At 47.9% G+C, this 25,556-nt stretch overlaps 3 protein-coding genes across 14 annotated transcripts in view; 2 read left to right on the top strand and 1 right to left on the bottom strand.

The window, feature by feature from the left end:
* The first annotated feature begins 4 nt into the window (after positions 1-4).
* ATPAF2 (ATP synthase mitochondrial F1 complex assembly factor 2) lies at positions 5-5,882 on the top strand. Its single transcript, XM_023936904.2, has 8 exons — positions 5-269; positions 1,541-1,585; positions 1,920-2,065; positions 2,487-2,584; positions 3,477-3,557; positions 3,679-3,791; positions 4,561-4,676; positions 5,278-5,882. Exons 1-8 carry the CDS (start codon positions 125-127, stop codon positions 5,413-5,415), a joined length of 882 nt encoding a protein of 293 aa, XP_023792672.1. The 5' UTR covers positions 5-124; the 3' UTR covers positions 5,416-5,882.
* On the bottom strand, positions 4,034-22,994 carry DRC3 (dynein regulatory complex subunit 3). 9 transcript variants are annotated; one of them, XM_023936899.2, is made up of 13 exons: positions 22,749-22,994; positions 21,576-21,749; positions 20,072-20,188; positions 18,596-18,762; positions 17,872-18,018; positions 16,565-16,684; positions 15,442-15,554; positions 13,975-14,149; positions 10,814-10,945; positions 9,487-9,557; positions 8,625-8,748; positions 7,152-7,283; positions 4,034-6,990 (listed from the first exon to the last, which is right to left on the bottom strand). In XM_023936899.2, exons 2-13 carry the CDS (start codon positions 21,730-21,732, stop codon positions 6,877-6,879), a joined length of 1,569 nt encoding a protein of 522 aa, XP_023792667.1. In that variant the 5' UTR covers positions 21,733-21,749; positions 22,749-22,994; the 3' UTR covers positions 4,034-6,876. The 9 variants fall into 9 exon arrangements, with proteins under 9 accessions (XP_023792667.1, XP_086711113.1, XP_023792668.1 ...); XM_086854987.1 differs by having other exon boundaries at positions 20,105-20,188; positions 22,749-22,965; XM_023936900.2 differs by having other exon boundaries at positions 22,422-22,782.
* TOM1L2 (target of myb1 like 2 membrane trafficking protein) overlaps positions 22,854-25,556 on the top strand; it is a 56,859-nt gene continuing 54,156 nt past the window's right edge. For 2 of the 4 annotated variants that reach the window (XM_086854981.1, XM_086854984.1), the window contains exon 1: positions 23,109-23,196. In XM_086854981.1, coding sequence (XP_086711107.1) covers positions 23,145-23,196 — 52 coding nt within the window. In that variant the 5' untranslated portion in view covers positions 23,109-23,144. Of the gene's footprint in view, positions 23,197-25,556 lie in introns of all 4 variants that reach the window. The other 2 variants (XM_086854983.1, XM_086854982.1) reach the window with 2 other exon arrangements.

The raw sequence follows: 25,556 nt of genomic DNA, 5'->3' as shown, positions 1-25,556 counted from the left end.
GCTGCCGCCTGGAGCTACTGGGAAATGTAGGTTTTTTTATGCAGGCGGCGCGGATTGGTTGCGGCCGGCGGCAAGATGGCGGCGCCCAGCGAGCGGCGCTGAGCGCGGTCGGGACGAGGTTGCTATGTCGTCTGTCGCGATGTGGCGCGGCTGTCGCCGGCTGTGGTGGGCCCACTCTCCGCCCGCTCGGCTTCCCCGACCGCCTCCTGCAGCTGCTGGGAGCGGCCCGGTGGGGCCATGCGGGCGCCGGGCCTATGCCCCGCCGGCAGGTGAGGGAGCACCGGAGCGGTTCCAGCCCTGTTTGGGGAGGGGGTCCTGCCCTGGGGACCCTCACCCCGGGGTCGGGCAGGGCTGGGGTCGGCACGGCCTCGCGGGGACTGCGCTCCCCACGGCCGCTGAGCGCACTTTCCCCGGCATTAACGTGTGTTTGGAGCGGGCAGGGTTCACTGGCAGCACGGCCGAGCCCTCACTGAACCACTTTGTTACGCTCGTTTTCTGTGTTTTGTTGTGTTTTAGGGATTTTGAGGGAATGGGACTCGGATGGGGGGTGGTTCAGGTGTGTTCTGGTCCACCCATCCCGCCCAAAGACTTTGCTGGAATTATGTGGTTTTGAGAAGAGTAAAATTAATCTCATTTTGTCCGAGGTGAGGCTGCAGAGTCGCGGTGACTCACAGCAAGGTTTTGGGAGCCACTGATGAGCCTCGGGGCTGCTCTGGGGTACACACACTTTAATCTGTTTTTAGAACTCTGCCTGAAGCACTTTCTGAGGCCCCGAAACTCACAGATTTCCGAGCCTGAGCAAATCCTTCCATTTCCCCAGCGGGAATGTGCTTTTTATAGCCTGGAATAGCAGACCTGCAGCCTGACCTGCTTGCTGTGCCCTTCACGAGACAGATTTATGGGTTTGGGATTTACAACCTGGTTGCTGTTGTCAAGGGAATGGCTCGTGGGTTCTGCCTGCCTTGTGGGAGGGATGTGAGCCTTTGGAACGTGTGTAATCCTGCTCTCACGTGTTAGGAGTGCATGTAGGAGTGCTGGTAGCAAAAGATGCTGCTCTTAAAATGAGACCTGACATTTCCTCAGGCTCACCTTGTTGGTGGGGCAGGAATATTTCTGAGCTGGGCTGGAATGTTTGGGCTGCAGGGAGGAGTGTCTTTCAGGGATAAATTTGTCCAGAATCTGGAAAGGTTGACCCTGAAACAAAACTCCTGAGGAGTGGTGATGCCTGGGAAACCAGCCCTGCCACACTCTGAGGCAGCTGAGCCCCCCAGCCTGGCAGGGCTATAGGTGGTTCTGTTTGCTCCCTGGCTGTGCACAGCAGAATCCTGGTTGTCACCACTTTCCTGCTGCTTCCCTCCTGAGTGGAGCTGACTGGAGCTCACAGCTTGGAAACTGTGGATGAAGGGCTGGAGTTTTGTGGCCAGCTCACCTCGACAGCACCAAAGCTCTGTTCTGAGCTGTGATGGGGAGCAGGGGAAGGAGCTGTACACTCTCTGTTTGCCCTCTGAATGTTCTCTTTGCCCTCTGTTTTTGTCCCCAGAGAGGAAGAGGTTCTACCAGAACGTGAGCATCTCACAGGGGGAAGGTGAGTACGGCTGCCAGGATGGGATGGAGGGGCTGATCCCTGGGAGAGGTGTCATCACTCCACACCACGTCAGCGTGGCTCCTGCAGCCCAGGCTGTGTCAGTGGCATGTCTGTCACCAGCTGCTGTGCCTCCTTCTCATCTACAGCAAAGCTGCATGGTGGAAAGCAGCTTCCAAGACCAAGTGTATCCAAGTGATGGTGGGAAACCTGAGTATTCCTGGTCCCTTGCTCCCGTTAGCTCCAGCTCTGAATGTGCTCCCTCTGTGGGGTTGTCTGTTGTTCCTTAGTGCCTGCTCCTCTTTGATTCCCCAGGATTTCTACTCTGATTCCCCAGGAGGCTTTGAAATAAACCTGGACCACCGAAAGCTGAAAACGCCCCAGGCCAAGCTCTTCACTGTCCCCAGCGAGGCTTTGGCCATTGCAGTGGCAACAGAGTGGGATTCCCAGAAAGACACCATCAAGTTCTACACAATGCACCTGGTGAGCACAACAGGGTGCAATGCTGAGACCTCCAAATGCAGAATGAGGAGGCAGCAGGTTGTTCTGCTTCTAATGTGCAGAAAGTTAGGGTTTTCTTGGGCTGGCCTGTCTAGAGGGAATCAGTGTCACTGGGGGAACTTGAGAAGGGGCTGGACAGTGTTATTAGGAATAGTGATGGGCAGGAGGAAACAGTGAGCTCTGGAGCAGTCCATGGCCCTTCTTCCCTGCTGCTTAATGGGCTGTTCCCAGGGATTCTGAAAGGTTTCAGAAGATACCTATTACATGAGCCATTTTGTGGCCCTGATCCCCTGCAGCAGTTCATCTGCCACAAATCCCTCTGCTTCTTCTTGGTATTATAACATGGAAGCTGCTGCTTTTTCAAGCCTGGAATAACAGCAGTTTCAACTGCCTTTATCCCCAGACCACTCTGTGCAACACAGCGCTGGACAATCCCACGCAGAGAAACAAAACACAGCTGATCCGAGCAGCTGTGAAGTTCCTGGAGACAGACACAGTCTGGTATGAGATGGGGGCCCAGCTGGATTTTGGAAAGAGGGTTGGTTGGGTAAAGTGAGGGATGACATCTGCTCTCATCCAGTCATGGCATGGCTCTGATCTGTGCTGGTTTTTGCTTGTGGGTTTGAATTAATTTAGATCAGTGCTGCACGTACAAACCTGGTTGGAGTGTGTGCACCCAAAGAGGGAGCATTGGATTTGGTGAACTCTGTTTTGGGCACCTCCATGCTGGACAGGGGTGAGAGCAGCAGGAAATGAGCATCTTGAAGAAAAGAAAACATCTTTGAATGGCCTGTGGGAATCTGTCAGTCAATCTCTGGTATTGCTGTGCCACTACAGATAGCTCAGACTACTTGTACCAGTCCCAAAATGCCCTTCATTCCTTAAAGTTTCCATGAGCTGTAGGATCAAGCCTGTTCATGCCCAGGCTCCTGTCCCAGCCTCCACTGGCAGCTGCACAGTTCCTATGGAGAGAGAGGAACAGAATTCTCCCCTCTGCCTGTGTGGCTTTGGTCAGTCTAGGGGTCAGGGAATGCTGAGCTGAGCCACTGGGCAAGGAGAAACAGGAGTGATCCCACAGAGAGTTGCAGTGGGGTTTGTACCCTCCCCTAACTGCTAAACCTCACTTCAGCCTGTGGCTTGGGGCTTCCTACAGTTTTCAGTTGGCTGGTTCACTGCTGTTGTTTGTAGTAAGACAGAATTGTCCTTCCTGGAATAACAAAAAAACACTGAATTTGGGGAGGAGCTGGGGGATTGTTCACTGTCACTGCTGCCTGGGTGGACAGCAGGTCCCTGTTCCACTTGCTGTGGGTCTGGTGGGATCAGTGTCCTTCCCAGAGGTGTGTCTCAGCCTGGGAGGGACCATCCAGCATGGTTTTGTTCCATAATGTCCCAGCTATCGTGTGGAGGAGCCTCCAGCCTTGGCAGAACTACAGAAGAATGAGTGGGATCCTGTGGTCACCTGGGCTGAGAAAAGGTGAGAGCTCAAAGGGTTCCTGGCTGCTTTAAGCCCTGCCCTGCTGAGCCCAGGAGCTCTGGCCACGAGCTCCCTGAGCCTTTCCCCTGGGCTTTGCTAAGGGTTTGGGTGATCATTCCAGGTACAACGTGACAATTGGCTCCTCAACCAGCATCCTGGGGCCAAACATTCCAGCCAGCACCAAGGAAACCTTTGTCAGCCATCTGGCATCCTACAACATGTGGGCCCTGCAAGGTGAGCAGGGCTGGGCTGGGAGCTCTGCTCTCAGGCTGGGCCAGCGAGGAGGTGATTCCTCTCCACAGGGCAGGAGAGTGACTGTCATGTTTTTCTTCTGCTCCAAGTGTGGAGGTTTATGTTTTAAATCTGCAGGCCAAGCCCTGACCTGCTTTTGTCACAGGCAGGGATTCTCTTCAGTGTTCAGGATCTGACTGTGCTGTCCCATGAGCTGCTTGCTCCACCTTAGCACAAATAACTTCTTTAATGCCAAACCTTCTAATGATTTAATCCCTAGCTTTGTTGTTACCAGGAAAAGAAATCAGGCTTAGTATTCCAAAGTGCCCACACTGTGCACTGTGCTCACTTTTTCATCCTTATATCCCACTTAATCTTGCCTGAATCAGCTGAATGACACTGAAAGATAAAGAAATGGAGGTTTGCTTTGCTGCAGATCTGAATGAGCAGCAGGCAGTGAAACCCACAAAAGACACAGAATGCTTGAGCCTGGATAGATATCTCTTCCCTATGCACAGGGAAGGGTTATGGCAGAATAAAAGGAGGTGGTGTCCAGGGCATGGCCTTTGTCACTGTGGTGGCAGGGCCAGCACAATGCTCTGTGCCTGCTGTTAACCACAGATCTGAGTGCCCAGGTGCAGGTGGGAGGATCCCTGGCCCTCCCCAAGGGGGTACCACAGCCTGCCTGTCTCTTCAGAGCATGTGAAGATGCTGCTGTAATGCTGCAGAAAACAGCCATGAATCTTGTTTGGTTTGGGTTATTCCCTTTCAGGTATAGAATTTGTAATCACCCAGCTGAAATCGCTGATTCTGTCCATGAGCCTGATTGACAGGCACATTACAGTAGAGAAAGCTGTGCTTCTGTCTCGCCTGGAGGAAGAATACCAGGTAAATTGTGTTACAAAACAGCCCTATAATTCAAATAGCAATAATCTCAGCATGACAAATGCATCCCCCACCACAAATAACTGGCAGGGGAAGTGCCTGCTATAGCAGGAGACGTTCCACTCCACCAGTCTCCCTGTCTGAGAGCGTTCAGAGCGTGCTGCTGCAGAGCAGCACCACAGGCACACCAGCCCAGAGTGCTCCCAGGGCTGCCAGTTGCTTTTCACAGAGCCCAGATGGCTCCTTTTCTCCCTCTCTAATCTGAAGTGCAAAGTTGTGGCTGGCTTCTCTTGCTGAGGGTTATCCAGCCTGGAGGCTTTGGTAGACACCAAGATATCAAGCTTGCTGGAAATTAGCCTGGTGTGAAGCTCCTTGTGTCCCAAAAGTGGCTGAAGTTGGGAATCTTTTCATCCTCCCATGAAGAGGCTTTGCCTCAGACCCCAGTACAGATGAATCACATCCTCATCTCAAGATATCCCTGCCTCAGCAGTCAAGGATCATCTCAGCTTCTGGTGGGGGTTACCTATGCTTCACAAACATGAGAAGGGAAGCTGAGAGTTGCTGAGGTGCTTTGAGTATAATCCATCTTTCTCCTCTCCTTCAGATTCGGCGCTGGGGCAATGTGGAGTGGGCCCACGACTACGACCTGTGTGAGCTGCGTGCTCGCACAGCAGCTGGGACTCTCTTTGTTCACCTCTGCTCAGAGAGCTCAACTATAAAACACAAGCTGTTGCAGGACTGAGGCAGCTGGGCAGGGCACAGAAAGAAAATGTCCAGCTGGGAATTGCTGGCCTGACGCAGTGGATGGTAGCCACCTTCCTGCCATTCCACTTTTCCTGGGATCAGCTTCATGTGCTGTGGTTTTGTGGGCAATTCTTCACTTGTATTGCCTGCTGCAGTGCAGCACACCAGGAGGAAAGGTCAAGGTGAGTTTCCTCTGAATCCCCAAGCCAGCAGCTCCGTCCTTTCCTGGTGTCTGTAACTCATCAGAGGAGCTCCCACAGAAGAAACAGCTTCCTGGGCAGGGCACGGCACAGACATACCCAGCATATGCCACATGTCTTCATAGCTGCCAGCTCCTGACACACACTTGTTATGGAAATCTGAAAACAGACTCTACTGCATCTGTTGTTCATCCCTCGGCGTGCCTGTCTGTAACACCAGGGTCTCTGTGTTCCATTAAAGACTCGCCCCTGTGAGGTACCAAAAGCTGTGTGTCTTTGCTTTAGTCACCAAACTGTGGGCTGGGTCCTGAGCTGCCAGGTTGTGGGCAGGTGCTGGGATGGCTCCAGGTATTAAAAATCAGACCAGAGCACACACAATAACTACTGTATGAACCACTCCATGCAGCTGAGGAGGTAGCAAGGAGACGACTGTGTAGTCCTGGAGCAAGAGAGGTAAAACCTGGGCTCCAGCCATCTTTAGAGGCACAGAGCATGATGAGCTGAATCTGTGTTTGACAGGCAGCACCAGCCACGGGGTTGTCTGAGACCTGCTGTGTCCCTGGTGTGCACACACAGCCACCCTCTCGTTTAACCTTCCCACCTTCTCCTTGCTGCCTGCCTGGAGCAGCGCCGGCCCAGCCAGCACCATTCCTCAGAAGCTGCCCACAAGCGAGGTGGCAGCGGCTGTCACCGAGCAAGGAGGGGAATTAATGACTCCTCGCTTGGCTGTCGCGAGCGGCGGCGCGTGAGCTCCCGTGGAACCATTGATTTCCCTTCCTGCTGGCTGGGGGCTGCTCTGCTCACGCTGCAGAAAGCCGATTGCGAGAAGGGGTGAGAAGATGAGGCTCCCAGGCATACGGAGCCCCCGCCAGCCTTGTGCTTGCTGAGCTGGAAACCTGCTGTTATCTCGGGGGTGGTTTGATGGAGAGCGCTCCTCTCCCGAGCTGCTGCCTCGTGCCAGCGGCTCACGGGTTCCTGCCACTGAGCTCGCAGGTACCGAAGCTTTCAGGCATGATATGCTGCGATGATTTGGTTCAATCAGCTCAGAGCTGATCCATAACCCCTTGTGACCAGGTCTGAGTTGTCTGCACGGGCTTTGTGCCAATGTGATGGAAGAGACAAGGCTTTGGATGCTTTTCCAGAGTCAAGAAGTAGCTTTCATTTGCAGTTTATGGTAGGATGGAAGAAATATGCATTGGGTCTGAAATGTCCTGTTCCTGTCCTGTCCTGTGTGCCCCAGCTGAGGCAGCTGCCCAGCCCTATTCTGTAGGCTTCTGAATCCCTGTGTTATCCAGCTCCTTCTGCAGAGAGTTGATGAAGCAAATGATTTTTTGGATACAGGAACGGTTTCTGTCGTTCTCTGTTTGGAAAGCCTGGACAGATGGAAACCAAGCAGTGAATCTGCAGGCGTGTCAAGGTCCCTGGAGCACAGAGGGCTCCAACAAAGGTCCAGGAGTGTCTCTCCTCACAGTGTCCCTGCCACTAGGGCCAGACCTATCTGTGCCCCGTCCCCCTGAGTGTGAGGGTCTCTTACCTTCTCTGTCACTGAGATCTGCCACTGGTAGATGTTGCAGAGCATGTCGCTCTCTCTCTTATCAATCTTCCGCAGGCGGATGCTGTGGGACACGTTCATGGCGTTGACAATGGTGTTTTCATCCACGAGGAGCTGGGAAGTAACGTGACCGGATGAGAGGAGGGGGTGAGCACACAATGAACGAGCAGCACAGCAGTGCCTAGAGGGAGAAACACTCTCTGGCAAATCCCTGCTCATCAGGATGAATCCAAGGCTTTACCCTTGGCTTTGCTACGGTGTAACGGGGCATTATCCCTAGTACAGGTGGAGAGCTAGAGGCAGCAGCCTTGGCCCCACGTGCTGGAATGGGGAGTTCAGTGCAAGCAGGGCTGCTGTGCAGCTGGTGTTGAAGAAAGGCTGTATGTGCTCCAGCATGCCTGGAAATGGAAAATCACACTTGGAAGGGATTCCTGCACTGCTGGCGCTGGCTGTAAATCTTCATTTTTGGAGAGTCCCAGCCTCTAATGGAAGCAGTGACTTCCCTCGTGGCTCTAAATAGAGGGAGGCTTTGCTAACCCATAATGAGTCTCCTCCTGGAGCCAAGTGCAGCTGTTGGGCAAATGAATTCCCTTCTCTGTGGGAATGGATGGCAGTGAAGCAAAATGGGTGCATGGCAGCGGTGCGGAACCGCCACCATCTGCACAGGCCATAAAGCAGCAGCTCCCCCGGGGGCTCAGGGGTCTGGTTCGTGTCTGTCAGCTCTTGATTACCTGGAGTGACAGGGGGCTGGGATAATCTGGACAGAGCAAAACCACAGCTAATGCAAATTCAAGTAATTCAGCCACTAAATGAAGGAATAATGGAGGCAAAAAGGGCAGCAGCGTTGCTGAGTGGAGCACTGCAAAGATGTTTGTGCTTTTGGAAAGGCTCCTGGGATCTTTGCTTGCACAGCAAGACTGAGGGCTCAGTGGAAGGCTCTATTTAGTGTCATATCCTGCCTCCAGATCAGCTCATGGGCTCAGGAGCTCCAGGAAGGGATTTTGAAATCACTGAGGCAAACAGAGCCCTGGTGCAAGAAATTCAGAGCAGTGTTGAGATTCTGCTGAGGGAGCAGGGAGAGTCTGAACAAAACCAGCTGTGAGGGAGTGCAGCAAAGATGCTGCCTGAGTGCCTGGAAATCAGCCAGAGCAGTGAGTTGTGCTGGAGGCAGGAGAGAGATTTCCTCAGCACCTCTCCTGGGCTGCTGCCACCAGCTCCAGCAGTGCCCAGGGAAACCTGCAGTGCAGTTATCCCCTGTCCTAGTGAGTGGAGATGTTTGGAAGCACCACAGTTCAGCCAAGCAGCTGGACCCCCTAGGAAGGAGGTTATGCTGTGGTTCAGGTATGGCTCTGGCAGCACTGAGCCTCCTGGAAATCCTGTCCCTTCAGAGAAGAGGCTATGGCCTTGTTTTCATGCCTATTCCCTCTCAGAGATGAATTGTTTTGGTGCCCTCACCATTCGAGCATCATCTGGAAAATCCTCTTCAAGCTCATCCATGTCCAATTTCTCCTTGGTGGTGATGATAAGCTCCACCAGCTTTTCATGGTGTTCATTTTCCAGGTCCCGGCAGCGGCTAAACGTAGAGAATACGGTTAAGGAAAAAACTGACCACACCACTCATCTGTGGAGATTAAATGACCTCCCAGAAGCTGCTGTGGTGTCAGGATATCAGGATACACACTTTCAATTCTTAATTGCACACTGAGTCTCATCCTTACTGCCAAATATGACAGAGGATTGAGAGGGGACCTAGGTTTGCCAGGGAAATTGGAAGAGGCCTCCAGGTAAAAGCTAAGCTCTGAATGCAGTGCAATTATTTGCACCAGGCCATCAGATTCCTAGATTTAAAGGAGCATGCATGACCTGACATTCAAGTACTTCAGTATTCTCATGTAACTTTTTTTCAGCACACATCAAAAATACAAAAATGAACACAATTTAGAGAATATTCAACAGAATTGGAGGTAAGTCATTGACTGCAATGGCAGGAATGTGCCTAGGAAACAGTCTAACCAGATCTTTCCTGTGTTTTGTCTTCTCTGCATGGAGAAAGAAGATTCCCAACAGGGTGAAAGCTGCCTAAATTCTACAGACTTTCAGTACAGAGAATTTTGATCTTTCTGTGCTCTCCAAAGTCTTCATGTAAAGAAGCTGGGCACCTTAAATGACAGTTCCTCAAAGCTGGGAAAAGATATTTTCTGTTGATTAAAATAAAAAAATATAAAGTTTTTATACTGGTAGCTCAGTTTTGGACTTAGAGATGAGCTGTAGGCACATGACTGGGAGGTCCAGGTTACCATACTGTGAAAAAGGATATATCCCTTGAATATTTTCAGTGAATGTTGATGCTATGACATCAATGCTTCTTTTAAAATCCTGTAGCAGTTCCTTAACAGAGGGGAAAAAGAGGAAATATCACAATGAAAACTTGCATAAACATAGCATGGAGTCAGGGAGTCTAGGAGGAATCTACAAATTATTGTAATTTGGGCTCACTGCTGTTACTAGCACAGTCAGAAATTGAACTCCCTTGAGCATTTAAAGTGTTTTCAAAGTGCTGCAACATTTTCTTCCTTTCTTCAGGGACAGAAAATCAGAACCAGTTTATTGGAGGGAAGCTGACTGAACACTACCTTTACCCAGTGTGTGGAGTAAGCCAGGGCATCCTTTGTTACCCTCTCCTGAGCAATGCCTGGAGAGGGCTGTATTCCCTACCCTGCCATGCTGCAGCCTCCTTGTCCTTGTCTGTATGGAGAGCCTCTTGTCAGAAGCACAACCCCTGCCTGGGCTTTATTGCAGCTTTTGCTTTAGTCCTCAGAAATTAAAATTGCTGCTGCCTGTTCCCTCTCTCAGAAATGGCTGATGGAGAACCTGGGAAGTGTTGCACTAAAATGTCTTGGTACCTGAATCCTGCAAATCCAGCAGGGCACACAGGGAGAAATGTTTCTGCTCATCCCATCAGTGACTGCAGATAGGTGAGAGCCAGCTCAGAAAACACAAAAAAGGCTCAATGCTGATGCAGTGAGGATCCATTTTGAGCTGCTGCTTTCTGCTATCCATGCTCACAAAAGTAAACTGCTGCACACAGGCCACAGCTCCTGCCTGCTCATTTTTAAACAGATTACTTTGGGTTTTTTTCCTTCCTTGAAGATGCACATCAGCAGCCCTGCCCTAGTTTTTGAGGAAAAGTCTGGGGAGGAAAAGGCAGCTATTATGCAAGCAAATGCAGCAAGCCAAGCAGGAATGTGTGTAATCTTATAGCAAAGATCAGCTTCAAAGAATGACACCTCTAGAATTCCAAATGCATACCCCATGCTATGCAGCAACTTGTGCAGACCTATAAAGTGATTGCACAATCTCTCTGTCTCTAAAGTGTGGGAAACCAGCTTGGATAGACGTGATGGACATACTGTGTTCTGCTCTGAGAAACAGAAATCTGCTGTAAGGTATCCACAGCCAGGGCCTGATCTCACCCTCATCAACTTGGAGCAGAGAAAGAATAAAGCAGGGACAGAACATCCCCCTGAGTCAAGTGCTGTGCTCCCCTCTTTGTGAGCAAGCTGCTGCATGGGGCTGCAGTGACAGAAAAGTGACTCCCCAACATTCTGGCTGTGAGGTCTCCCAGGTGGGAGCTTGGAACTCACCTCCAGGTCGTTGGACACCAGCGCTTCCAAGGTCATGAGTGCATCCCACAGCTGATGGATGTCCTCCTTGCCCTGGGCTCGTTTAGACTCAGCAATATCACCACTCCCAGCCTGATAAAGCTCATCCAGCCTCTAAACACAGAGATACACGAATTACTTATAGTTTGTGTTCAGCACTCCATCGCAATTTAATTAACTTGTTACATGTGTGAGAAAAGTTCCTGCTGCTGATTAGCTGGAATGAAATGTGATGATTCAGGGAAGGCTCCAGATTTACATACTAGGTACTCAACAGTGCTGAGGTTTGCTGCTGCAGGGGGATTGGGAAAACTCTTTCCTCATCCTCCACTCAGCAGAAGACTTTGCTCCTTCTGTGCTTCCAGTTTCGGTTCCCCTTCATTTCAAGCAAAAAAAGAACAATATTTAATTCTTGACATTGCTGTGAAGAAGAAATTAACAATTGCTTCAGAGAAAGAAACACAGGTCTAAATTTTGATCCACTTCCTGCCAAAGAGAATCTTGACTGACTTCCAGTAGGGTCAGGATTTAGTATTCTGAATATGGAATACCTATCATTGCCTGCTTCCTCTTACAGCAAGGATTTATTGCCCTTCAGAATTATGTATTGACGTCACTTTTGTATCAGGCAAGATTTATGTTTTCTTGGATCAAAAAAAAAAAAATCCTCTTGTGTTGAATGTATTATTTTCAAGTCTGTTTAAAATCAGTTAACAATCAACTGTTTAAAAAAGGAGGAAAAATATATACGTTTGATTATGTCTAATCCACTTCTGAGAGGGAATGGAATGGGGTGAAATAAAGGATTCTGTTAAAAACCCCTGTTAAGGCTTGTGTCTGGAAATGGGGCGGATTACCCAAACTTTGCAGTGTTAAAAGGGGGAAGGGGAGAGCAAGGTGTCTTCTTCTCTAATGTAAACAAGTTAGGAGGCTCAAAAGGCTCCAGAGCCACTCAAGCTGCACCTCTGGGAGCAATAACTTCAAAGTTCAAGGCCTTTAATCCTCCGTAACCAACTTCAGAGAGCGCAGTGATTTCACAGGTTACCCAAGTTTACACGAAAGGATTACAGACAGACAAACAGCCCTAAGAACAGCTCACAGACTGCAGTCTGCTGGGACCTCTGTGCCTTTTGAACTCTTCCAACAGTTTTAAATGATGGGGAAATGATGTTAAAACACTGTGTTTGGTTTTGATTCCAACTTCTCTAACATTTATATGAAAACTGGCACGCTAATCCCCGTGTCCTGTTTATAGAGAACCACAGAATCCCTGAATGGTTTGGGTTGAGAAAGACCTTAAAGATCATCCATCACACCCCCTGCCATGGGCAGGGACACCTTCCTCTATCCCAGGTGGCTCCAAGCCCTGTCCAACCTGGCCTTGGACACTTCTAGGGATGGGCAGCCACAGCTTCTGTGGGAATCTGTGCCAGGGCCTCCCCATCCTCACAGGGAAGGATTTGTTCCTAATATTTAATCTAAGTTCTTCCTAATATCCCATTTAAGCCTCCTCTCCTTCAGCTTAAGGCCCTTCCCCCTTGTCACCCCTTGCAGCCCAATCCATAACTGAGCCTGCAGGTCAGACAGAGGTGAAGCGATAAAATCTGGACTCAGCTGTGTTTCTTTGGGTTTTGTTGTTGTTTCCTTGTTTTTGTAGGTTTTGCAGGGTTTGTTTTGCTGGTTTAGGGTTTTTTTTTATGGAAGATATAGAGAGAATGCAAGCTCAAGTTAACTGAATATTGATATCAAACTTCTGGTTGGAACAAGATGATCTTTAAGGTCCTTTCCAACCCAAACCATTCTGCTCTTGGGTGACTCTGGCAGTGCTGCCAGCTCCTAGAGCTGCTGGATGCAGATTTCCAGCATGAGTCAGCAAGGTTCAAGGCCCTGGGAGCAGAGTGACTCAGCAGCCATCAGCCTGTGACAAGCACTGAAATAAAAGTGACCTGGTTTCCAGCAGGAGCCAGCGCTCGTGACTCTGCTGGTGTCACTTGTCAGGGACTTGCTCTCTCAGCTGACAGTGTTACCACGCTTTACCCCTCCCTTTTTTATTTATTTAATTTTTTTTCCTGTGGAAACAAAATCATGATCCATCTATTATACATGGTTAGAAAGGGATCCAGCTAGAAGCTACGCCCTGAGCAGCCACAATGGGTGGCTGTAGTTGAGCAGAATGAAAAGAGAGAGTTTCTGCTTTAAAGGACTAGAAATACACTAAAATGACTTTCTCTAATTTTTTGGTTATAGTTCTTTGAGGTGTTGTTGAGAAAATGAACTGAAGCAGAAAATTATTTTAAAAATAAACTGAATACCCTGCAATTTCTTTCCTTTTCTTCCTGGTTTTTCAATGAAGGAAGAGCTATTGGAGGATTCAAAAAGAAGGGGAGTAGCAGTAAACATCTATCTATCTATCTATCTATCTATCTATCTATCTATCTATCTATCTATCTATCTATCTTTCTATCTTAAAAATCAACCTTATAAAAAAATATTTAAACTAAAAGGAAGTTTGAGCATTTCTATTTTCTTAAATTTTGGTGACTTTTCTGGATGGGAAAAAAATAAGTAAAAAAACTCCACCCTGTTCAGCCACATTTTTCTGTAAACCCTTGAAGGACTTTTACCTTTATAGAAGATAACATTATGACACATTAATTTTGTTCTACACTGAATTTCCAGTATAGATAAAGGCTGTGTTAGCTGGTTGTAGTTTGCCCAAAGGGTAGAAATTTCAATCCCCATTTTTTCCCAGCATAAAGTATTAAAAAACTTTTCACATTATGTCAATGGCATGATATTAGTTAATGAAACAATTTTCTTTGCATAAATTAAAAAAAAATATTCATGACTGAGCACTGGAAGAAATTTCCCAGAGAGGCTGTGGGAAATCTCCATCCTTGGCGATATTCTAAGTCCTGGGAAGCCTGCTGTGGGTGGTCCTCCTTGACCAGAACCAGATGATTCCAGGGATCCCTTCCACCCCCAAACACCCTGTGATTCTGCTATTAATCATCAAGTATTGATTTCCATTATAACATTGTCAATCCAGAATAATTTTCCTAATTTAAATGGAGTTATCCCTATTTTCAGCATAATTAAAAGCTGAGAAATCATGTATTGAACAAACAAAAGTATAGCATTACCCTTTGGTTCCGACTCTCAAAGCCTGAGATTATTCTCTTGCTTTCTTGCTGGTTGACTGCCAGAATTTCACGGAGTCTTTTGTAGAACTTAGAGACTGCAGCTTCTCGTTTTTCATACTCTTCCAGTCCATAGTTATATAGGTTCTCAGAAACTAAGACAAACTCCTTCTTGTATGTGACAGCAGAGTCAAGGCTTTTTGCTTGTTCAGTGGAGCAACACGTTATGTTCCCTCTGCCTCTGCAAATCTGAGCAACAAGAGCTACGAGCTACTTTTATGTAAAGTCTGTGGTTCTTGCTGGGAGCTGCCAAATATTCTGTCTGGGGCAGGACTGGGTCACCCATCCACGTTTTATGCACAGGATTTTGCTGCCTTAAGGGTATGGAGAAAACTGTGGCAACTTGAGGGGGGGGAAAAGGCCTTGAGCAAGAGGAGAAAATACATTCACTTGTCTGACTCTTCTGACACAGCAGCAGAAGGAAGCCTACAACCCTATCTGTCTTCACAAGTGTGAATACAGTGCCTGTGTAGTTAATAAATACAGCTTTGGAGCCCACAGCCAGAGCACAGGATAAACTACTGACTTGGTAGCATCACAAAAATAATGTCAATTTTTCTTCTGCTATTATCTTGGCAATGGAATTGTTTCTGGAGTCTATTGTAGTTAAGCTGTGATGCATTTTTCCCCCAAAAGCGTAATGCAATTTTAAGGAAGGTCAAGTTACTGGCCTTGACAATACTCTATTAATCTGAATGAGAAAAGAAAAAAGAAAAAAAAGTGTCTGCTTTCTGCTCCCCTGTGTAGGAGCAATGATCAGAAAAATGTGCTGGCCTGGAAACTTCACGTTGCCAGTTCTGGCAGGTTGTGAGATATGCGACTTGTATCGTTCTGATTAGTCTGTTCCTATCTCCTACCACTTCAATTTCAACATGATTTTAGCGACTGTGCTCTTACAATCTAACTGACAGAGATTTATCTTCCAGCTCATTTTAAACTTTAAGTGGATTCCAGACTTAAAGAAAGTACAAAGTCTTGATTCTTGAAGGGTCAGAAAAGGAGGCTACTGAAATTGTGTTTGATTCAAGGGAAGGAAAAGGAATATGGTAATTACAACGGTGAGAATTTAAAACGCTGGGATCTCATGACCTGTTGGGGATAGAAACGAGTGGTTTTACAAATGGGATGTTTCAAGCTGGGCTGGCCAGCTTGCCAGTAATATAAACCATTTGTTTGGAGCCCTCATATTTCACAAGATATCAAGCCTTAAAGCTGTCAGTGGTCTCACAGCCTTGTAGTGTAATTTTTGGTACCATTCCAAAATTGAACACAGACTGTCTCAGATCTTAGATCAATGTAGCTTTCAGCTCTGGACAAAAGCAACAGATGAAGAGTCCCTGTGGATGCACTTCCTTCTTAACTCAAGGCATTACCTTTTAGCTGTAGGTATTCCAAACCCAGGAAGGATATGCCTGCAGCAGGTCCTCCACTCCAGGGAGGCAAGCCAGTTTGGCAGTTTCTCTGTCCTCTGCATACAGACTGTCAAACAGGAGTGATCCATTCAGGTACTCCACAAAGGCTGTCTTTGAAGAGAAACAGAGAAAAATAAGTAAAATAAAGATGCCAGCCTGCTGCCAGTCCTCAGGATGTGTCTCTCCTACAAGCACCTCAGCAGCAGCAGAATGTTGGTGCAGAACATGAACAAAGCAGGAACACCAACCAAGCCATGAGAGCACCTTGCAACTGGAGTGAAACCCATCCCAGGGGCTTTGCTGCTACAACCCTGTAGCCTAAGGATAGCAAACACTGTTTAATCTCCTATCAGATCACAGAATCAAAAAATGGTTTGGGTTAGAAGGGACATTAAAGATCATGCCATGGGCAGAGACACCTTCCACTCTCCCAGGTTGCTCCAAACCCCATCCAATCTGACCTGGAACATTTCAGGATGGGGCAGCCACAGCTTCTCTGGGCAACCTGTGCCAGTTGCCAGTGTAAGACATTACCACATGCAAACACTTATGGCAAAGCTATTTGTCCTTTCAGATAAGGAGGTAGTGAACCTTGGGGAGGGACAAAAGGAAGAGTTGCAGGCATCCTCCCTGGCACTAAACAGTAAAATTAAGCCACTGTGACCTTCTAGAGGTCTGGAATACAGAGCCAGGCTACAGCTGAAAGCATTCCACCTGGTCTTGCTTTCAGTCTGGTCACAGGACTACAGTGATCTCCGAAAGTCCTGGAGAGTTTAACCATAAAACTAATGAAAAGCTTAACTTAGTGTGGGGAAAAAAAACCTATGAAAATGTTAACAGTTCACTCAGACCTGTAATTTTCTTAATCTCATGTCAGGGTGATAAGCTCCCTGGGTATGATTTACTATTTAGCTTTGCAGGATCTCTATCTGTAGTTTCATTGTTCAGCTCAAAGAATTATGTTCCCCCACGTCATGTGTATTCCACAGCAGTTCCTGTTTCCATCCAAAAGATAAGATTCAGAGATCACAGAGGGATCTTCAAGCAGGGAAAAGACAAGTCAATATGTGTTGTGCTTCTTTGTCCTGAGCCAATACACAACCAGCCAAAAAAAAACTTACCTGGTGGTACTCCAGCTCTTTCTGCTTTGCCTCTTCTACCTCCTGCAGAGCAAGGACATGAGCCTCCTCTTGTTCCAGTGGCTTAGTAAGATCTTGATACTTTAAAGCTGCAGTTTCTCTCTGAGAAATAGAAATAAAATATCTGTATTAGATTATCCAACATTGCTCAACAAGGCTGGGCATAAGCAACTGATCTTCTAGAACATGCACCAGAGAGGCATCTGCATCTCCATTTCCTCATGGGCTTTTTATTAAACTGCTTATAAAGTTTCTAATCTAATCCTCATCCCATTTTTTTGCTGGCATGTTGCTCTGTTTCTGCATTCAGTGCATCTGAGATAATTCAGTCCCAGGGAGCTTTTCTCTCTCCATTTTCTCATCTTTAGAGTTGTTGGGTTTTTTTCCTCTTTTAGCAGTAAGTTCTATTTTGACTTCTAGAATTTGAGCTCAAATTTGATCAGTCAGCGAGGTTAATACATTTTCTAGGGTGGAGAAGGCTCTTTGGAGGAGTGGATGGCAAGGTAGTACCAGGGGCAAGAACCTCATTAGCTTGAAACTGAAGCTTGACAAATTTAAGTATGCAATTCTCTGACGTCCCTGATGAGCAGAGACTGCATTCCATGACCTGGAAAGCCCTTCCAGCCCTGTGGTATGAGCAATGTACATTCCAAATACAGCTCCTGCTCTGTGCCAAGCAAGTTTACAATTAATCATGTTCTTTGGTTACTAAAAAAATTAAAAAAATCCCTGAACAAAAAACCCCATCTTTGTTCCTTTGATCCCTGAGATGATAAAGCAGTTCCACAGGTTACTGGTGAGGATGAAGTGTCTTGTTCTCAGAAATCAAAAGGGGGAAGTACATCCAGGCACCTGCTTGCCTGGATTGTCAGTTTACTACAGAAACAAATCACTCTGTGAGCAGCAGGACAACCAAGGCTCCTTCCCCCTGGATCCACGTCTCAAGACTGATTTCCTCTGAGATTCTCTAAGAAGACTTGCACTCACACTGCAGCCTCTCTGTGGCAACACGAACCAGGCCCCTCTCCCACACACAGCTGCTGATTTTCACAAAATCTGTGAAGACATCATGCTCTGACACCTCTACCTCTCTGTCAGATTTGACAGAATTTGGCCTACAGGTTCACAGCTGTTATGTGGAAGCAGAATAAACACTGTGTGTTTCTGTGAGCCTGATTTCTGCAGGGAACCTGCCCCCAGTGCTGGAATATTGCTGGCACACCAACAAAGCAAAGGCTCTGTAAGATGCTGCTGCCTGATTTCCCAAGCAGGGAATGCAGAAATCTCACCGTGGAGTCTCTCACGAGCTTGAAGTCCAAGTACACCAGGCTTGGAAGATGAGCAACAACAAACAGGGTGTAGTGCTCCTGGCTGCAGAAAGGGTTCCCACTGAGGTTCAGTGTCCGTAAGTTTTTTAACCTCCTGAGATAGACAACCTGTGCCAAAGGGAAAGAGCTCTGTATTTCCCAGAGCTGGGGAAACTCAGCCTTGGAATTTATTGCTTTTATTACGGTCGAGTATGTATTCTGCTCCGCTGCCAAATTCACACGACAGTCAATTATGAGTTTTTAATGGTTTGGGGAAAGGAAATACTTAAATTCATGTTAGGAATATCTAGACAATGGGTGGAGAGAGAAGGCAGATGGGGTGCACAAATCACAGGTCCTAAATTAGTAAGATGCCCTAAAAAGAGCCCCAAATAAATCCTATAAAATAAATAAATTTTCTCATATGCAGCCACTTATGCCTTTTCTAGCTTTCATGGGAGACAGTAGGAATTTTGCCATGGCTGAGAGCAGTCACAGAACTGGGCCTCCACGATTCAATAACTTAAAAGAAAAATTACTGCAGTAAGTACTTAACACCAGAGGACCAAAACCATAGCTCAGACTACTTAGAAATCCTAAGGAGAATTTTATCACCTAAGGAGGGGCTTGGACACGATGGCAAATGCCAGTTTTAGAATAGCTGATCCTTCAACAGAGAATATTTGCAAAGCCAGGGAACACTCACATCTTCCAGAATGGTCAGGTTATTCTTCCCTATGGAGAAAATTTGCAGCTCTTGCAATGTGTCCATGTGCTCAATTTTAGATATTCTGTTACTGTAGAGACTGAGGTCCTGCAGTTTGACAAGAGTATCCAGACCCTCGATTACTTCAATATTGTTGAAGGACAGGTCTGGGGAAGAATTTAGAAATCAAACATTAAATTATTTCTTGCAGAACACCCTGATTCCTCCCCTTAGCTCTGGATGTAGGAATTTATGCACAGATTTTTCTCAGGGGTGGTCTGTATCCCACAGGAAAGGCTCAGCATTAAATCATCCTTCATTTCCATCTCCTCCTTGTAATTGTCTGTGAAACTTCTGAATGAGAGGAAAACCTGAAGTTAGTCCATGCAAAGTCCACATACACAGCCTGAAAGGGACTTGTGCCTTATGGGGAAACACAAAACAAGAGGTGGGGAAATGCCCTTAGAGGGGAATTTCTGTGATAAATCTGACACTGTCTTGTTTCTTGCACTCTGTCCTGCCACACCCATGGCACAGTTGTGGCCACTCCTGTAGGACCAAGATATGGCAATTCCATGTCAGTGGAATCATGCAAAGGCTCACTTCAGCTGTTTCACTTACTGAAATGTCCTCTTCCCCTGCCAGAACATCTCTCCTAACACCAACACTCACCATGACTAAGGGCAAGCCAAGAGTCCTAAAGCAGTTTATGAGGTCTCCTGGCTAGCTGAGACACTTGTGTAGCAGCAGCTGAACCACTGCAGCCTTTGGGCAAACAAAATATGTGAGTGTGCTTCAAAACACTCTGCTTACACTGATCAGATTCACAAGTGCATCAGTCATCTGTGGAGCAGAACACTGCAGACAACTGGGCAGAGGAACCCATTAGACATTTCACAACATGCTTACAAGCTGAAGCCCTGCATGCTGAGGATATATTTAGAATTCCAGCCAGCAACGTGGCTGCAGTTCCAGGGAATGCTCTAAGCTGTGCAGCTGTGTAGCTGCAAGCAGTCACAGAAGGCTACAAGGATGGGCACTCCTTGGGACAACGATGACACCAAACCCTGAAGGATATAGGGATAAAGATGGTGGGTTGTAGGCTCTGGAATGCCTGCAGCAGCTTTGAAAACACAATACAGGCTTCTCTATCACAGAGGTGTTCCCATAAATATTCCTGAAAGTCACCCCTAAACACAATACAAACCTTGGAAACAACCTCGAAACCTCAGCTTCCTGTTCCTGCCACACCAAATGTATTAAACCCAGTTTTTAAATATTTGAAGGATTGTTTTGCAACTCTGATACTCAGGCATTTTGACATTTGACAGTCAAATAAGGAGACACACAGACAGCTGACAGCCTTCCCAGGGTAAGCTCCTATCAGTCGTGTTTGAGAAGTAAGGTGACATCGTGGTTTATCACAGATTGCTTTGCAACTGTGAAGGCATCCACCCTCCTCTGCCTGTGTCTCACCAAGCCATACAAGGTGAACCAGACTCTGCAGACCTTCTATCTTCTCAATGATGTTGTTGTCCAGCTGCAGTTTAGTCAGGTTCTCTAATGGCCACAGATTATCAATCTGCAGGATGCCTAAAGCCACAGGAAAAAAAACAAAAATAGAAAGAAAATTGCTTTTCATGTGAGACAGCTTCGTTTTAGCAGACACATTGCCTTGCACAAGGAAAACACGTCCAGTCTTGCCTCCAAAAGGATTTTCAGCATGTGATGAGTGCCCTGGAGAGCTCAGAGGTGCACTGGCTGGATGAGATTTCAACGAAACAGCCCACTTAACCTCAGTGTCCTGCGCCAGCACACGCTGCTCATCAGCGAGGCCAACGAGGCGTGCAGGGGATGCTGACTATGGCCCTGCACTCCAGTGGCTTTATGAATCCACTACTAAGAGGCCTTGACCTTCATTTTCCTCTCCAGCTCCAAGCAGGAGGTTTGGGATGAGACTCTGCTTTTCTCTGCATTTGCAGTCTAGCAGTGCCCAGCTCCTGCTCTTGTAAATGACTCTTCTGCTCCCAGGATTCTCATCACAGGAAAGGAAGTTGGAGTCTACTCTTTCTGTGAAGGCTGCAGTTTAGAATTAATCGATATCCCTGCATTTAGTTTCCTCCAAAAACAGAATCACAAGGGCAGGCCGTTAGTCATCACACCAAAGTATCAGGACCAAGGTGACAGGAAATACAGAACATTCTCACTCCCATTTCTCTTTCCCCTGCAATGGCTTCCCAGAAGATTTCATCTGCTGTGCTGCTGTCCTTATTTAGTGAGGGTATCATAAACCAAGGAATTGCACACACGAAATAGTCACACAGTTCTGGATTTTGTATTTGCAAACAAATCTATGCAGGATCAGGTCAAGGGAGTATTTTCTAAGAAAATCAACTCATACACACATTATTTTACTGGAGCACACAAAGAATAATCAACAACAGATTTTGCCTGTGAAATTACCCCCCACAAAATACTCAAATATTAAACCGAATGTTCTTCTTTTTCATTTTTTTGAGTGAAAGTTTACAACAGGTTTGACAGTAAGAGGCAAGCCATGGCAATGCTATGGATGACCAGAGAATGCCATCAGATTGGACTGTAATCACCATAATCTCCCAAGCTCTCACATAATCACCAGCCATGGCAGAGCCTGCCCAGGGCTGGATTTGGCCATGTATAGAGGGGCCCAACAGGCCTGTGGCCTGTAGGTGTCACCACAATATAAATGTTAAATGAGAACAGCAGTGACAATATGAGTGGGAAGTGAAGCAGTTTTGAAGTTACCCATCAGCAAAAGCACGCAGCTCCCTCTGATGAAGCTCCTTTGTACAAGTATGAGCAAAAGTCCAAGCCCAGACATTAATTTTCACATCATAAATCCAAGCTAATAATGATTGCTCAATTGCCAGTTACCCACTTATTCTATTACCTTCTAGCAAAAGAAGAGGCAAAATATGTATAATCTTCTGATACTCACTTTTAAAACTAAGTTGTAGCTGTGTCACAACCTTAGGCTTAACACTCTCCTCTCTTGCAAGCTCTCCAAGGTTATCTGGACTCCTCTCTTCAATGGCTTTCTGAACCATTTCATCATCAATAATGTTTGGCTCAATATTACTGAGAAACTGACTCATTGTGAGACGGAATCAGCCTTAAAGGACAGAAAAGAAAAATTAATTAAATCACTGCCTAGCTACTCTTTCCAGATGATCTTAAATATCATCTCATTCCATCCTCTGTCATGAGCAGGGACACCTTCCACTATCTCAGGTTGCTCCAAGCCCCATCCAGCCTGGCACTGGACACTTCCAGGGATGGGGAATCAACAGCTTCTCTTGTCAGCATGTTCCAATGCTTGACAACCCTTTCAGTGAATAAATTTCTCATGGAAATTTAAATATCCCTAATGTTGCCCTGGAGGCAAATGAGACTATTTGTCTTTTTCTGAACTGTGCAGTTAGTGAATCACTGTGAAGGACTTGAATCTTCAAACTTTTGCTTGTGTAAGATGTTTATAATTACAGAGTAAGTTCTGATTTATTTTTGCATTGGACAGCAATGATAAATGTCAGAGTTTAGAGAGTTCTGTTCTCATTATGGCATCTCATTAACAAACCAAATCTCTCTGTGGCTGCGTGCACTACAGAGCGAGGAGCACCTGGCTCTGGATTTATCCATCCTTGACCTTCCTCTCTCTCTTTTTTTACAATCACAGAATGGTTTGGGTTAGGAGGGACCTTCAAGCTCATCTTGTTCCACCTCTGCCATGAGCAGGGATATCTTCCACTATCCCAGGCTGCTCCAAGCCCCTGCAGTGTCCAACCTGGCCTTGAACACTCCCAGGAATGTGCGCTTGTCCAGAGTTTCTTCGGCCAATGGCAGTTCCAACCATCCCTGCTCGGCGTGTGGGAAGGGGCCGCCGCCTCCCGCTCCCAGGACCCACCGAGGCCCAGATCCCGGCCCATCAGACCTCTCACCCGCAGGTTCCCTGAGCTCTGGGTCGGTTTCGTTCCCGTTTCCCAATTCCCACTCTCCTTTTCCCACCCGCGCCTCAGCGCCCGTCGCTAAGGAAGCCCGGATGCGTTGCTAAGGGTTGCACGTGACCAGCTTAGCAGCCAATGAGCGTGGAGTGGGTGGGGAGGCTAGCTACCAATCAGAGCGCGAGAAATCCGTGTCAGCCAATCAGCGTCGGGACCGTGCCCTCGGGGCGGAGAGGGCTCGGATGATTTATGTTAACTTTATCCAATAATTTTACAGAGCATTTCGGCCTTTGCCCAATAGGGAATGGCAGCCTCGGTGTCCCCGCTGTCCATCAAAAGGAGGGCGGTGAAACGGCCGGGACTACCGCGGGGGCGGGCCCTTCGCTTGACAGTGATGGACACGTTCATTAACCAATGGTTTTTCAGTGCGTCCAGCAGCTGTCCAATCGAGCGCAGGGAGGCGGGACGCGCCTGCCAGAGCGCGCTGTGATTGGTGTGCGCGGCTGTCGATCAGGGCGCGGTGCGGGAGGGGTGGGCGCTGGGCCGCTGTTTGTTGTCATCCCAAGATGGAGTTTCTGCTGGGGAACCCGTTCAGCACCCCGGTGGGGCAGAGCCTCGGTACGGCGGCCTGGGGAGCGCGGAGGGGCCCGGGGGAGTCCGGAGAGACAGCGGAGGTTTCGGCCGGCGGGCGAGGCTGGAGGCAGCGGGGGGGTCTGGGGGTCGGTGAGGGGCTGTGGGGGGTCTGGGGGGTCTGTGAGGAGCTCTGGGAGCGGTGGGTGGAGAGTCTGTGAGAGCCCATGGGGGAAATTTGGGCTCGGTAATGGTCTCTGGGGCTTATTTGAGATATTTGGGGGTTACGGGGATCAGTGCGGGTTGATGGGGGGGTCTGGAGGTGGTGAGGCAGCTCTGGGGGCTCTCGGGGGTCTCTGGAAGAGTTGGGGGGGCCTCTGGGGAGCAGGGATTACAGGGGTGATGGGGGCTTGGAGGTGCTGGAAGGCTTTTACGTTTGGAGAGTGCTGGAGGCCTCAGTGGGGGACTTTGGGGTTAGTGGGGTTTGTGGAGGGATCAAAGGGGGGCCTTTGGACAGGCTGTTGTCCATGAGAAGAGAGCGACTCCACGTCGAGATGGATGCAGAAAGTTGTTACATCGCCCCATCTCCTTTTCCTGAAGTTGAGTGCCTTCTTCCAGACCACCCTGTCATTGATCTGCTTTTTCCCAAAGTACTGGAACCTTCCTGTACCTCTGAGTGGGCAGAGGTGCTGGTTTGGTGTAGAGACCCAAATACGAACTCGGTTTTCAGCCTGGAGGCTGAATTGTGGTTTTGGTAGCGCTTTGGTGCCATTAGCAGGTTATTCTGAGCAAACTTTCACTGCGTGGCCAGTCAAGGCCTCCCTGGGCTGCTGTGGCTACTCCCTCCCTCCTACAGATATGTTCTTTCATGGCTACTCATGTTTTGGTCTGGGTTGCCATGGTTGGAGCAACGAAGAGAAAGGAGAAAGCCTGAGCATCATTTGTGCAGAGTTTGGTAACTCTGAGTTTTCAGCTCAGCTGGGTGGGCTCTGTTTTCCTTTCTGCAGGTTCCTCCTGCTTTCCTCCGTTGGGCCCTGAAGAAATTTAAGATCTCTGACATTGCGGTGGGAAGGAACAGGCAGGCTCAGGTTCCTGCAGTGCAGGAGGGCGGGCAGTCCCAAAGCCAAGGTGATGCTCAGCCGAGCGTGTCTCCTGCGAGGGAAGGCTGGGGAACTGGGATTGTTCTGCATGGAAAACAGAAGGCCTTGGGGTTTCTTGGGTTTTTGTGGCCTTCCCATACCTGAAGGGAACCTGCGGGAAAGATGAAGAGAGACTATTTATTAGAGTTTGGAGTGACAGGACAAGGGGGAATGGCTTCAAACTGACAAAAGGGTAGGGGTAGATGGAATATTGTGAAGAAATGCTTCCCTGTGAGGGTGCCCTGGCACAGGTAGCCCAGAGAAACTGTCTGCCCCATGCCTGAGAGTGTTCCAGGCCAGGCTGGATGGGACTTGGAGGAACCTGGGATAGTAGAAGGTGTCCCTGCCCATGGAAGGGGTGGAATGAGAGGATCTTTAATGTCCCCTTCCACCCAAACCATTCTGTGATTCTATAACATACAGCTATACATAGTCTAGCCTATAGCTATTCAATGTTGAATTGATGGAAGTCTTTGAAAATCATAGTGGAGAAAATTTTGCTGAGTATCAGTTCATGCCTCAAACCTCTTTTCTAGTCCTTTCCTCATCCCCATGTGCAGGGACACCCCCTGGTCGAGGTAAAAGGCCCTTGCATGGGTGAATCTCACGCTGTGCTTTGAGCATGGCTGGGCTCTCTTTGCCAGGCTATATGGAGCATATGTATAACTTGCTGTTTATTCTCAGCCATCTGGGGTGTTTATTTCTTCTGCTGAGGGAGAGAAGTGCCAGGAATCAGAGGAGAATAACGAGAACAGCTCAAGTGAAAGGTGATTTTAGAGTGGATTGCCTTTGTTGTGTTTGGCCATCAGAGCACCCCTGCCAGGACAGCTGCTGCTGGGCCAGGCCTCTGCCTCAGCCTGGGAAGGGAAGGCAGCACTTTCTCCTCTTTTCACTGGCAGCTTCTTTTAGCATCACTCAGTGGTTTGAAGGAGCTGAAGAATTGTTGAGGGGCAGGAGGGGTAAAATCTGCTTTTTCAGCCTTCTGCCTCTTTAACTCCAGAGTGCAAAGGTTTTCACAGCTCTCACATCCCTTTGCTCGCTGAATGAGCGGTCGCTGCCAACTTTGAGGCTTTGAACACTGAGCTGCTTCCATCAGATAAGGTTAGGTGTGCAGCTTCCCTTAATGCAAAATTCAGCTGCACTTTCAGAATGTGTTGGGTTTTTTTTACTCCCAGGGGGAAGAGATAACTGCAGATTTTATTTTGGAAGACAAATTTTTCTGCTTCTCCTATCGCTGCCAGTTATCCCTTTCTGAGACAGCAGTAAAAC

This window comes from Cyanistes caeruleus, chromosome 17 (assembly GCF_971803275.1).
Source record: "Cyanistes caeruleus chromosome 17, bCyaCae1.hap1.1, whole genome shotgun sequence".
In the NCBI taxonomy this organism is placed as follows: domain Eukaryota; kingdom Metazoa; phylum Chordata; class Aves; order Passeriformes; family Paridae; genus Cyanistes; species Cyanistes caeruleus.
The sequence above is the reverse complement of the archived record's forward strand: the minus strand, read 5'-3'. Positions and strand labels throughout refer to the sequence as shown.